This window comes from Syzygium oleosum, unplaced genomic scaffold (assembly GCF_021117445.2).
Source record: "Syzygium oleosum isolate NSW1041296 unplaced genomic scaffold, Sole_v2.1 Sole_v2.37, whole genome shotgun sequence".
Lineage (NCBI taxonomy): Eukaryota > Viridiplantae > Streptophyta > Magnoliopsida > Myrtales > Myrtaceae > Syzygium > Syzygium oleosum.
Window position 1 is genome coordinate 1,208,481 of NW_026607521.1, and position 12,300 is coordinate 1,220,780.

At 39.8% G+C, this 12,300-nt stretch overlaps 2 protein-coding genes across 2 annotated transcripts; one reads left to right on the forward strand and one right to left on the reverse strand.

Moving 5' to 3' along the window:
* Nucleotides 1-2,144: 2,144 nt before the first annotated feature.
* LOC115689718 (uncharacterized) lies at nucleotides 2,145-7,467 on the reverse strand. Its single transcript, XM_030615852.2, has 8 exons — nucleotides 7,342-7,467; nucleotides 6,472-6,578; nucleotides 5,962-6,005; nucleotides 5,787-5,869; nucleotides 5,426-5,534; nucleotides 4,883-4,896; nucleotides 4,151-4,252; nucleotides 2,145-2,794 (listed from the first exon to the last, which is right to left on the reverse strand). Exons 1-8 carry the CDS (start codon nucleotides 7,390-7,392, stop codon nucleotides 2,678-2,680), a joined length of 627 nt encoding a protein of 208 aa, XP_030471712.1. The 5' UTR covers nucleotides 7,393-7,467; the 3' UTR covers nucleotides 2,145-2,677.
* A 384-nt stretch (nucleotides 7,468-7,851) lies between these two features.
* Nucleotides 7,852-11,944, forward strand: LOC115689719 (uncharacterized). Its single transcript, XM_056305376.1, has 8 exons — nucleotides 7,852-7,988; nucleotides 8,463-8,551; nucleotides 9,464-9,489; nucleotides 9,611-9,705; nucleotides 10,540-10,648; nucleotides 10,937-10,950; nucleotides 11,567-11,668; nucleotides 11,744-11,944. Exons 1-8 carry the CDS (start codon nucleotides 7,917-7,919, stop codon nucleotides 11,900-11,902), a joined length of 666 nt encoding a protein of 221 aa, XP_056161351.1. The 5' UTR covers nucleotides 7,852-7,916; the 3' UTR covers nucleotides 11,903-11,944.
* Nucleotides 11,945-12,300: the final 356 nt, after the last annotated feature.

Sequence of the window (12,300 nt, forward strand, 5' to 3'; positions counted from 1 at the left end):
CAAAATAATTAGTTTTGAAACTTTAGGGGCAAAATTGCAATTTCCCAAAGCTTATGGACGAATTTACAAAATCTGGAAATTCTGGGGACTAATTGCAGAATCAGATCACAAACCTTAGAATGATTGTTACTGAATTCACTACAAAATTGGACTTAATTGTACAGCTATTGTATAACCCGCGCTCGTGATCGATGCGCCAAATGAATTGTCGATAAAAGATAAACCGAGTCTTTCTCAACGAGTCCTTTGGGCCATCTCGAGCAAGTACCTCTAAACCCGCGTCTCAAGAGCATGCCTCCGAGGCGTAGGTCGCGACAGGCACTAATAAAAACGTTAGCGTAAACGTAAACAAGCTTCCGTGCTTAAAATCTCTAGTTTCATAGGAATTGAGAAAACGCTCCCGCATCTCAATTGGTTTCTAGTCAACCCCAAATGGCTAGTGACGACTCCTAAAAATCCACAGGCTTAGAAAGAACTTACAAGGAAAATCCAACATCGAGTGAGATACGGGCTTGGGAGAGCCCGTGCCTAATGGAGGGCTATACCCCTAAACCTAAGTCTCTTACCCCTTCGGACGAAAAAGGTTAGGTCGAGACATAGGTTGCATTTGGAAACACTTTGGGGGAAAGTTTTTGGGAAAATGCAAATGACTTTAAGTTAAATGAGTTTTTCAAAATGCAAATTGTGTTTGGTAAGCTGTAACTTAAAAGTCCCTTGCAAAGTAACTTTGGGTAAAATAATGCTTGGAAAAATTATACTTACAAAGTAAATTTTTCATTTTTTATTAAAGGAAAATTGAAACCCTTCGCCAGCCGGCGAAGGATGGGCGGCCGCCGGCGACCTAGATCTGGCGGCGGCGGCCATCAGCGACCCCAGGCGGCTCTCGTCGGCGATCGCCGGGGGTTGCCCGAGGCCGTTCGGCTTCAGACGATGGTCGCGCGGCATCAGATCTGGGTCACTGATGGCCTCACCTGAGTTTCGCGACCCTCGTCGGGGGTCGCTTGACCCCAGGCGGCCCTCATCGACGGTCGCCGGAGGCTGCTTGAGGTCGTTCGTCCTCAGACGACCGCCGCGCGGCGCCAGATCTAGGTCGCCGGCGGCCCTCGAGGGTGGTCTAGGTCGCGCGACCTTAGGTGGCCCTCGCCTGGGTAGCGTGGCCCCTTGCGGCGGTCATGCGAGCCCAAGCGACGGTCGTCGGGTTGCGCGACCACACCGGCCGCCCTCCATCCGGTCGCCGTCGCTTCACAGCCACGCCGCTGAGGTCTCAGCGAAGATGAAGATGAACGGTACAGACGATGCCAAAATCAGAAAATGAAAAAAAAGATAAGGGTAGTTTCGGGAGAAATTTTTTTCACTTATTCCTGGGACTTGTATGCCGAGAAAGCTGAAAGCCCAAGGCAGCGTAGGACCTGCCTTGGGCTTTCAGCCTTCCGAAGGCTCTTTTTTCCTCAAGGTGGGCTGTAAAATTTTTATCTAACACCCAATACGTGGCTCAATGAGCTTTGGACGCCCAAAGGCCCTTGGGAAAGCCATTCCCAAAGGCAGCCAATCTGCCATACCAACGAAGAGTTTCCGATACAACAACAGACGAAACAAAATGGACTTTCACGAAGATAAAGATCAGTTACAATCTTTATTTTTCATTTACGGTTACGATTAAATTTTGTTTGAAATTTATCCATGACGAGGAAAATTACAGTCACTAAAGATTACCACTCATTGATTTACGCCCTTAAAGGCGAACCACTTGCTGATATGTTGTGTTACTACTTTAACAGTAAATCACTCTCGAGAGATAAAAGTTATTGACTTACAAGGAAAATTAATAATATATTTGAGAATGGTTGTGAGTACAACGATTTGAGATTGTTTTATTAGGTGCTTGCACCGTGACATTGCAAAGCGTACAGCCAAATTTTACGATAACTGTAGGCTAATTCTGGCGAAAAATGGTTAATTACCGACCCATGAAACCATAGCCAAACACACTACTGTCAAGGAAAATCACTTTCTGCATGGCTACTTACGACCTCTGAACCAATATTGACCCGTGAAACCATGCATACTACTTTAAAAGGCAAATTACTTCCTATAAGGTGAAGCACCTCACTGACGATCAGTGCTTGCCAAAGAGACTAAAAAAGTAGACGTAAAAATATGATCTTTGAATAGTTACAGCACACAAACTGGAGCAAGTATGCATCAAATGTTCCAAGAATGGCTTCATTAACGCTAAAAATGCACCTGGGACGGGGGCAAAAAAATGCAAAATCGAATTTTGATCGGAGAGAATAACAAGGGGGACTTGGGCTAGTAGCTTTATCAATGCAACAACGTCCATGAACTTGGCGTGAGACCTGTACTATTTATGATGACAGTATGTGTCCCATCTTGAAGCCTATGGATTGAGAAGAGAATCCACATCTTTCCAATAGGTAGCAATTCTCAACCTTCCCCGCGACGTTCCATATCACCACTCAAATGACATCTTTGGCTGCTCTTCCTAAACTTGACTGCTCATTAGTAAAACTGCAAAAAATTCAAAAGCCCACTCAGCCGCACATACAAAGAACTTCGATTCATCCTCTCCTCGTTTACATGGAGGCCAGTCATGTAAGATTTTCTTGATTTTCCTAAGAATGCTGAGCATCATAATCAAGACGCTGTCCGGTTCATTTCATTCCAGCAGCTGCACGACTGCACTGAAACTGAAGGTTTCACCTGGTTCAAAACTGTCTTCTAGGTCCTCAAAACTGTGCTCAACCGTCAAATCTTTCCCAACTTTTAAGCCGTTCTGCAAAAGAAAGAGGAAATTAGAAGATTGTCATAGAAGTTTCCCATGCAAAGCTGCACAAATGTGATAATGGATCCTCCAAAGGAAGGAAATATTGTTTTTTTATGTGATACTCTCTTGTGCAAGCAACAGTGAGTGATGGGGCTTAATGCTACTCCCCCAAGTGTTTTGTCAACTCTTCTCTAAATGCAACTAAATAGAACAGATTATCTATAGAGTACAAACCTCCCTACGAGTTTGACCTTATCTCCCCACATGTGCAGTAAGAAAAATAACATCTCTTAAGTGCGGTAAAAAATAATATCTGTCCTTGCTCTCCCATTTGGAGAAACAGGACGGAAACAAAAGTGGCAGCAATATCTATGTATCATGGGAATGCATGAAAGAATCTTCATGTTGGGTTGCACGTGGTGATGACTGAGACACCACTTTGCTCTACATATTGCCCAACTCTTGATTGTGATTGCTCAGCTGAATGATAAAGAAGAGAGAAAGACCATGAATAGAAAGAACAGAAGATGATTTCGCCAAGGTTGAAAAGAGGGAAAGATTTGAACCTTGGCTTAACTTTGATGTATATGTAAGTCTTTCACCGCCTCTATTGTTTTGAATAAATCTTATGTTATGCTTATACTTAAACTAGATCGGTCATGTTAATATATATTCATTGTGTGTAATATCGAATACAAGATATGTGGCCGAGTGACATCATGGGCATCAAAAAGGCACTGACGTTTGAGCACAGTGGGAACTGTCATGCTAGACAAAGTGCTATGCCCTGGGAGCCACCTCTTAAACCTTGGGTATAGGGCAAAATGTTGCATGGTGAGAGCCACCTCTTGAAATCATGAAGCCACCTCTAGAATCCTACTTGTGTGATCATCTATGTATATCGATGGGATTAGCTATATGACATGCATCATTCGATAACAGCTACGCGATCTATTATAATTAGCATTTCCGATCCCTAGAAGAGGTGGAGAATTTCTTGCTCAGCCAGTGATGTGCTTACTCAGCGTCGAGGCTGGCTCACAAACAGTGTGTACAGGCTGGCCTAGATTGAGGAAACTTGGAAATCAAGGTCCTGGAATAGAAGTGCGCAGTGGAAACTAAGTGAATTTGGGGACATTACAATAAAGGAGAGACTTTTTGATGTTTGTGAGGACTAGATTGGACAGTTCTGCCATTTGGACATATCTTGCAAATGAAACATCGTGTAAACTCAGTAGAAAGTTTAATATTATTTTAAATGAGAAGGAATTCTCAGCTCCACTAAGGTCACGGATCACAAACATAAGTGCATATATGGAGGAGTCGAGAGACCTATGCATGTATGACGAAGAGTTGGACATCTACCTTCTGAACATACTCAGCAACAGTGGAGTTAATGACATTCTTTATCACTTGCTTGTAAACTTTAGAAGGTCCAAGAATTTCTAGCAAAATGTCTCTGGGTATCTGCGCTAAGGCAAAAGCCACATATATTAGCATTACAAGCATGCCATAAAAGGAGGTTAAGCATCGACGCAACATCCTCACATGCTCAGTAGGTAGGAGGGGAAAAAATTCTGAGCAACATCAAATGTCAAACCAAGCATATATAGATTAAACAATGGAAGATTCGAATTCAATAATCATGCGCTTGAAAAAGGATATATCCAAGACAGAGAACAAACAGATGCGCCCAGCAAACAATGAATTCTTAACTGGAACACCTCCATTAAAAGAACGGGGAGGAATGAGCACTATAGCATCATTACAAGCTGTTCCTCTAAATAAATACCGTATGACATATTTCAACAGTCCCTGGTTTTGTTGAATATCACTAGATTAAAGAAAACACTGCGCGTCAGAGATTCCATCTAAATTGAAGTCCCAGAAATGGCTGAATAAACTTCGAGGGATATTATGCTTACCATTCCACTTGCACGGTTTAATTTTTGAACAACAAATTATTTACTTTTCATTTATTATCTGCCCATTCTTTAAGTGTAAAAGCTCATCCTCGGTCTAAATTTTCCATTTATAGAGCCAAGAAGCGACGCCAATAAAGTATCTGCAGCATGATAAGAGGACTCAGAAACTTACGTTCGGTGTTTTCCCTGGCAATTTGCAAATGTCACCAAAGATGTCAGAAGAAGATAAAAAAAAAATGGTTAGCTTGGTCAAGATGATAATAACAATGAACAAAATCATATTCATTGAGTGAGCAAAGAAATGGATTTCACCACGCGGCAAATCATATTCTTGCATACACAGTGCTTCAACGAGTCATTATTTGGCACTAAAATTGACAGCACATCTAAAAATTTTCTTGCTTTCAGTTCAAAATGCAATTTCGACATGCTGCAGGCAGGCTCCCTACTGCAACATATTGATGAGGAGAAAGAGGGAGAATAGTTTAGGAAAGAAGGAACATTTCATCTGCACGCATGAAAGCTTCACAAAGTTGCCTAATAGGAAATGAGATAAAGCCATATGGTTGATTATTGTGACCTTGAAAATGATAGAATCCATTGTTCAAAACATCATATTCCATAGTCGTCCAATGCCATGAACACAATGTCCTTTCTCATGACATTAAGACAGTAAGAACTGCTGCAATAGACATTCTCTAGTAGGTGATTTTACCTCCTTTTTCTCTACGAAACCCTGGAATTGGCTGGGCAGCAGCAACCAACTTGTCAAACACATCATTGAAAATCACTTGAGTTTTGGCACCAGATACCTCGACCCTTATCTAGACAAACGATTACAAATATCATCATGCCAAAAACTTGAGTACTGAAGTGCCAAAACAACAAATAATGCACTATTGTCTAAACCACAGGGAAGCTATAGGAAATTCAAAGGCCATTTGCCTTTGGCACAATTCCCTCGTTCTTCAATTAATACTTATTTAACAGTTTTTACATGAACCCATATCAAGATTTTGAGACACTACATACTGAAAAATTTCTTAGATGCAGCATAATATCATAATGCTTCTCACCTTCAAGTCTCTATCACTGCTGCTAGTTGTGTTGGTAACTGAAAAGTCTTCAAAATGAGAAGGAGTCTCAACATTTTCAATGCCTAATTCATACATATATAAGGCGTCAGAAGCTACAAACATGATTACCAGAAAGTTAAAAGTGGTATATGGACCAAAAAGAACTTATTTTAACCTGATACTGCAGCAAAAACAGCTCGGGAACCTTCATTATTCCTCCTGAAAAATGAATAAAAAAAATCTCAAAAAATCCATATGGGACGGTAAACTCTTGGTGATTGAGATCCACCACACAAAATTGGTTCAAGCCATTCCTACAGAAGCATAGGGTATGGCAAAACAAATCAATCAACCAAAAAGAAGGAATTTAAGGAATTCAAAGGCTATAAGATGACCCAAACATGAAGCAAAATTATGGGAAGATTCTCTTCAACATCTTATGGACACACACCTGACAATATGGAGTCAAAAACAACAAAAGACGCTAGCTAATGTAATGGAATGACAAAATGTGAAGAATAACCACGAGATGATTATCAGAAACAACAATTGTCAAGGCAATAATCCCTAATAATGAAGGGAGGTAGATATTATTATATGGCACTTTTGGTCCAAGCTGTGGTAGAAACTTATGAGTTCATGATTATCCTAACATATATAGTTACAAGATAAAGAGCAAAAGTACCTTCCACCGAATTCTCGAGGCAAGTATCTCCTTTGAAGGGAGACATGAGCCATTTTTGAAGACATACTTGGGATGGAAACATTCACAGCTTGCTTCACATTTATCATCTGCACAATTGCAAAATAAATTCCGAAATGATGTAACACGGAGCTTAATGAAACTCTACACAAAATAATCTCAATAACAATCTTCTAAGACTTGCTCAGCAATGCAATTTGATATTCCAGAAGCAGGCCATTCTGATGCTCGGATACTACTGCAATTTCGGCAGCAACATCAGTCCCATGTTACATTCTTTCTTGAGGGCGAGGAAGTCTTTTGTTCTTTTTCAACTTTATATTTTGTCAACTTACACAACAAAAGATTTGCCCTTTTATCGTCGAAGCTCGTTAAGAACAGAATTAGTTCTGCTAAAGGAACAGAATTAGTTCTGCTGATGCTTCGCGGCTTCGGCCTCCAGACTTTCGCATATATAAAGACAAGAACTTTTATCTCTTTACAACCCAACGTTGTCAACATCATCAAAGCACAAAACTCACAACAAAGAAGCACCTTTCAGAGAACCCGAGAATTCGGCAATTGCGCATAATCAAAATGCCACTTCAGTGGCTGTCTCGTGCTCATACGTGATGTTATCTCTCTCAAGAAAACAACAAAGAAAAGCTCCGTGAAAGGGCATTGACTGAGAAAGAAGAGCAGTTATACACAAGACCAATCGAGGGAGCATTGGTGTTTCAGCGGAATCTACAGGAGAAGGTAACTAAAGCGGAACAGAGCACATTCACATCGGAAAGAACGGTTGAACAGCGAGAATTCGAAACAGAAACGGAAGAATATCCGAAGAAGGGGTCTCGTTTCGACGAGGCTAACCTTGAGATTCGAACCCAAAAGAGGAGGATTGTTGGCGATGGCTGCTTCCATTTCTCTCTCTGAACTCTGCTCTCACTCTCTCCCTCTCACTCTCTGTAACTCCCGTCCCGGCCAAAGGGAAGAAGAAGATTTGAATCCGGTTCGGTCCCAATGGCTCATCGGTTCAATGCCGGTTCGGTCCTAATAACATTTTGAAAAAATGACACAAATGACCTCTAAATTTTAACTTATTATTTAATGCGATCTTGAACTTTAATTTAATGTATAATGTATTTACTGTACTTTGAGTTTATTTGGTACATATTTAATTTAATAAATTTCTTTTTTGTTCTTAATCTTAAACTAATGAAAAAATAACATAAACGATTTTTATTTAATTCAGAGTATACATTGAACATTTATTAAAAGTCTAATAACTATTTGTGTGATTATCTTTAACATTTTCTTTCGTATTAGAGAAACTAAACCATATTTATTATTTATTTTATTTTCTTATTTTTGGCTAGAGAAGTTCAAACCAATTATCAGCTATCAAAAAGCTTCTGCGGGCAGCACCACTCCGCGCACCCACAACAATGGCGTCGATGACGATGACGATGGCGTCGTCCATGCCTCGGCTGTTCCAACGCCTCCCACCAAATTCGAGAGTAAGAAGTCATATGCACCACCAACTTCATCGGGTCAATCTTCCTTAGTTTCATCGAGTCCGCCTGCTCTCTTCTTGTCCGGTGTTCTTCGCGCTGTGTCGTCGAGTCTGGTTTCAACGAAACTGTGGGTTTGGCTCGTGGTTGCGAAGAAGAATCTCGGCAGGAAATGATGAACAATGGCAATAAAGAAATGAAATTGCGGCCAAAATGCGTTTCCTTTGGTGCTTGTTCTGCGAATTGATGATTGAAGCTTGTTTTTTCAAGGACATTGTGATGGTAACTTGTGAACTGAAATGCAGCAGGTCCGTAACTGTGGAAGTCTGATAGTAAGAAATATATTGAACAAAAAAATGGGAAGTTCATCAAGAGTTGTACACACAAGGGGTTTCGTGTATCTGGATTGTGCTTCAAATGTTTCCACGGGAGTGTATTCCGTCTAAGCGTGAGTCCATTTGTTCTTGATGTCTTTCGCAGATTACCATTGGGAGCTTCCATGATTATATCCTCACTCTTGACAACCCCAGAAGCATCAAGTTTTGTTATGGACAGAATATATATCATAGGTAGACTATTACATCTTCCATGCACTTTTGTGAGTCTGCATTTCTCAAATTCCCTTAGCATTCTTCACTTTCTTTGTGTTACGAAGACTTCAGGAGTTGTTTCGAAGTTTGGTTTCACCCCTTGGCCAGCCAATTTGTGGCTTAGAGCGACAGGAATGGGTGATTCTATTCTCTTGATTAGCTATGGTTTACATCGAACGTTAGCACGATCATTGTCCTTGTACTGTAGTTGAACACCAATATTCTTTGAGCAAGATGTTTGCAGATGCACAGGAAGATTAGCAAACCAATATCTAGAACCCAATTGTAATACCTGAATGACATTTCACCATCTAGAAAATACGAGACTATTCCTTTGTCCATACATTATAGCATTTTTTCAGCACAGTCAAAATTCTATTAAAAAGATACCGAGGTAGTACACAAAATGACTTCAGAGGGAAGCCACCCATTTACATAGATTGCGAACGAAAGACTGTTATCATCACTTATAGCAGTTTTTCCAGCTATGCTGACTGAAACATCAGGATTTTGATTCTTGTGAATGTCAACAACTGTGAATCACCGGAGAAGGATAATATTTTGATTAGGTTGTCATGTAGTCGGAACTGCACTGGTGAAGTTCAACATGACCAAAGGAGAGGAGATGGAATTTTTTTGCTGTAATCTCAATGGCTGTCTTAATGTATTAAAGTTTGTGTGTGTTCTGTGGCAATAACGCTCAACATTCTGCTTAAATTTGGCTGTCCTCGGTTAGTAGTAGTATGATCTGCAAGTAAAGGTGCCTGCTCTCTCTCTCTCTCTCTCTCTCAAGCAGTAATAGCTTCAATACATAAGTTCACTCTTACTGAGTCTGAATGCTTTTAAGTGGATTCATGCACAATTTTTTTGTCCCCCTATTTCTGTTTTCAGGCAATCGACTTCTTTGTCTGTCAGAGGTCTGAGATATTTGTCGAAACCCATATGTGCAAGTGGTTCTGGTGAACTTCAGTTCTAACCATTTATACAAGTTTGATTGATTTATCTTTAAGCCTTATCTATGCTTCTTTAATTTTCCAGGTTTAGAGGCAGTGATTACGGATCCGAAGGACAATGCAGTAACTTTGAAAAATGCCAAGATTGTTGTAGAGTCCCAAAAAGAAAATCAGATGCAAGTGAGCCCTTCTCTCTCTTCTCTCTAGATTATCTTAAGTGTCCAACTGCAACTTTGGAGCAAAATTAAAGAAAGTTTTGACAACTTCTGTGGGTTATTTGACCCTTGTGCTGAGTGAGTTGATGTTTCATAGTACTGGTCAGGTCAGAGCATACTATTCTATGCAAGTAGCTTACCTTTCCGCATCTATTGAGATTGTCTGGTCATTAGAAAATGCAGAAACTCTATTATCATATTTACCAGAAGGGCATTTTTTTTTTTAATATTTTCATTGTGCCCTTTCCAACTCATTTCACCTGACTTTTGATGCCCCTCTACTTTAGTCTAGCTGAAGCTATGAAGGAGCAACTTAAATTAATTGTGCATTGCCGTGTTTCATTCAATAAATCGTTGACCTTTATTGCATGAGTCTCTAGAAAGGGTCAACGGTATTAGTAGTGATCTTAAACTAAAAATCTCAAGTTAAAGTACAAAGATTTATCTTTACTGGCTCAAATAAACTGATGGCAACAGCCCATCTGATTTGTCTTCATAAATGTGGAGATAGATAAGAATGTTTGCATGTGCAACTAGGCAAAAGTACCGTTTGAATTGCTTCCGAGCTATTGCAATGGCAGCTGGGGCTTTTTTTATAGCGGGCGTAACTCTTTGAAGCCACAAAAATATTGCACCCAAAGTTTCTGTATGTTATTTAGGTTTGACCCTAAACGTCATGTGTTTTCCGGAAGTAGGTATTTTGATTTTTTATCTCAACTTTAGATGTGAGAAGTGTCTTGTTTAGTAATCACTTACAACCAAGAAGTAACTGCAAAATCTAATGAGTTTTTGTTGCCAGCTGAGAGTGGATTTGACTGGCGATGAGACACAAAGAGTATTTGATCAGGTTCTGACTAATCTTGCTCGTACAGCACCGCCAATTCCAGGTTTTCGTAGGCAAAAAGGAGGTAAGAGACTGATATATTCTTTAATCCACATGTTCTTGGTCAAGAGTAACTTTGTTTTACTGGTAATCCTTTTCTGGATTAATAGAAGATTGGTATACAGCTATTTATCAAACTTCCACTGTGTTAGCTCTTCTATTTGTTTCGGCTACTATTTCTTTCACAAGGAAAGAATATGGAAAAATTAGAGTTACGTAATTATTTTCCTTGTCTAGATTACCCTGTGCACTTTATCTGAAGTCATGTATTCTGATCATGTTCCATTTGGCATACTCGTGGGAGCTCATCCAGGAAAAACAACAAAGGTGAGTGACCCAGCGATCTCCATAGTCTATTTATATGGTTTCTGTGATTTAACCTTTCTGGATGTGGTTTGAGACTTTGAGGCCTCTAATACTTGTCTGTAACAAATTTCTTTGATCTATCAGACTGCTGTGAAAATTAATCTGGAGATTTTTGCCATTGTTCTTTGATGGGCTATACATTTTTGCAGCTGCTCCATTTTGGAGATTAGATGTAACTTTCTTCTTGATACCGTTGTCTGGAAGAGACAGCGTTTATGAATCTTATTGATCCAAGAAGTGGTAGCATGGAACCATTCATCTTGCCAATGCCATGTGCTGAGCCAGTGATAAGGCTTGTTTGTTTCTTTATGCTGGGAGATGAGGAGGACCACTTAAAAATAGACCTAATCTATTGGCATCATATGTAGGAAGTTGAAGCAATTGTAAGAAATTGAGATAACTGTTGCAAGAGATCTAGTGAGAAGCTTGCATGTCTGCATCCTTCATTGCCTCTAGCTGTTAGTCCAAGGCATCACTCATTTGCATATTTTGCTAAAATTCAGTGCATCTATCTCTTCTCTCCCAATGAACTTTCAGCGTTTGTTCTCATTAGAGGCCTGACGAAACCATTCGACAGGTTCCCAAGGATTTTCTCTTACAGATCCTTGGTGAAGACCGCGTCACCAAGTTTGTGATCCAAGAAATAGTTACTTCAACAATGGCTGATTATGTGAAAAGGGTAAGTCTTTGTTGGTAATTTTATGTAGACCTGAATAGGAATGATCTAGTAACACTGGAAAGTCTGTGACTTCAGGAAAACCTGACTCTGAAAGAGAACAAAATCAGCACAACCCAGACAGCAGAAGAACTCAAATCAACATTTGCTCCTGGAAAAAATTTCGGATTCAACACTGTAGTGGAACTTGAAAGTCCAGAAATTGAGACATCAAGTTCCACCTCCAATGACTTGTAGAATTTTTATTCTTTATTAAATAAAAAGGGAGATACTCAGTAAGTTCTGTCTATCGTTTTGGTTTATTCCCCTTTATCACAAATTTTTGCCAAATTGAAGTTAGTTTTGCTTGGTACGTTCTTACATTCTTTCTAGGCATCAATAACATGAGTCTGTACATTTGTGTGTGGTCGATAAACTCCTTGGACTTCATATATCATACGGATATGGATCTTTAATTTGGAATAATAATCTCAATAGAAAGATCTGGACTGACCCTTCCCATATCTTTGTCAACTTTTCTCTATCTCGTTTGCTATTGAACCATCTGTTCGGCATTACTTTGCATGTTTGTACTAAGCAATGCTTATATGTAGCCCTCTTTGCTTTCTTTCTGTAACAGAGGCAATATTTACAAA

What these genes read in the sequence shown, in the direction of transcription:
- LOC115689718 (XM_030615852.2), bottom strand. Translation starts at nt 7,392, where the DNA reads ATGGAAGCAGCCATCGCCAACAATCCTCCTCTTTTGGGTTCGAATCTC. An exon ending in TGTTTTTGCTGCAGTATCAG is followed by an intron (nt 5,870 to 5,961) that starts GTTAAAATAAGT and finishes TGTATGAATTAG; the next exon opens with GCATTGAAAATGTTGAGACT. An exon ending in TTGCTGAGTATGTTCAGAAG is followed by an intron (nt 2,795 to 4,150) that starts GTAGATGTCCAA and finishes TTTCTTTTGCAG; the next exon opens with AACGGCTTAAAAGTTGGGAA.
- LOC115689719 (XM_056305376.1), top strand. Translation starts at nt 7,917, where the DNA reads ATGGCGTCGATGACGATGACGATGGCGTCGTCCATGCCTCGGCTGTTC. An exon ending in GCCTCCCACCAAATTCGAGA is followed by an intron (nt 7,989 to 8,462) that starts GTAAGAAGTCAT and finishes TGTCTTTCGCAG; the next exon opens with ATTACCATTGGGAGCTTCCA. An exon ending in GGACAGAATATATATCATAG is followed by an intron (nt 8,552 to 9,463) that starts GTAGACTATTAC and finishes TTCTGTTTTCAG; the next exon opens with GCAATCGACTTCTTTGTCTG.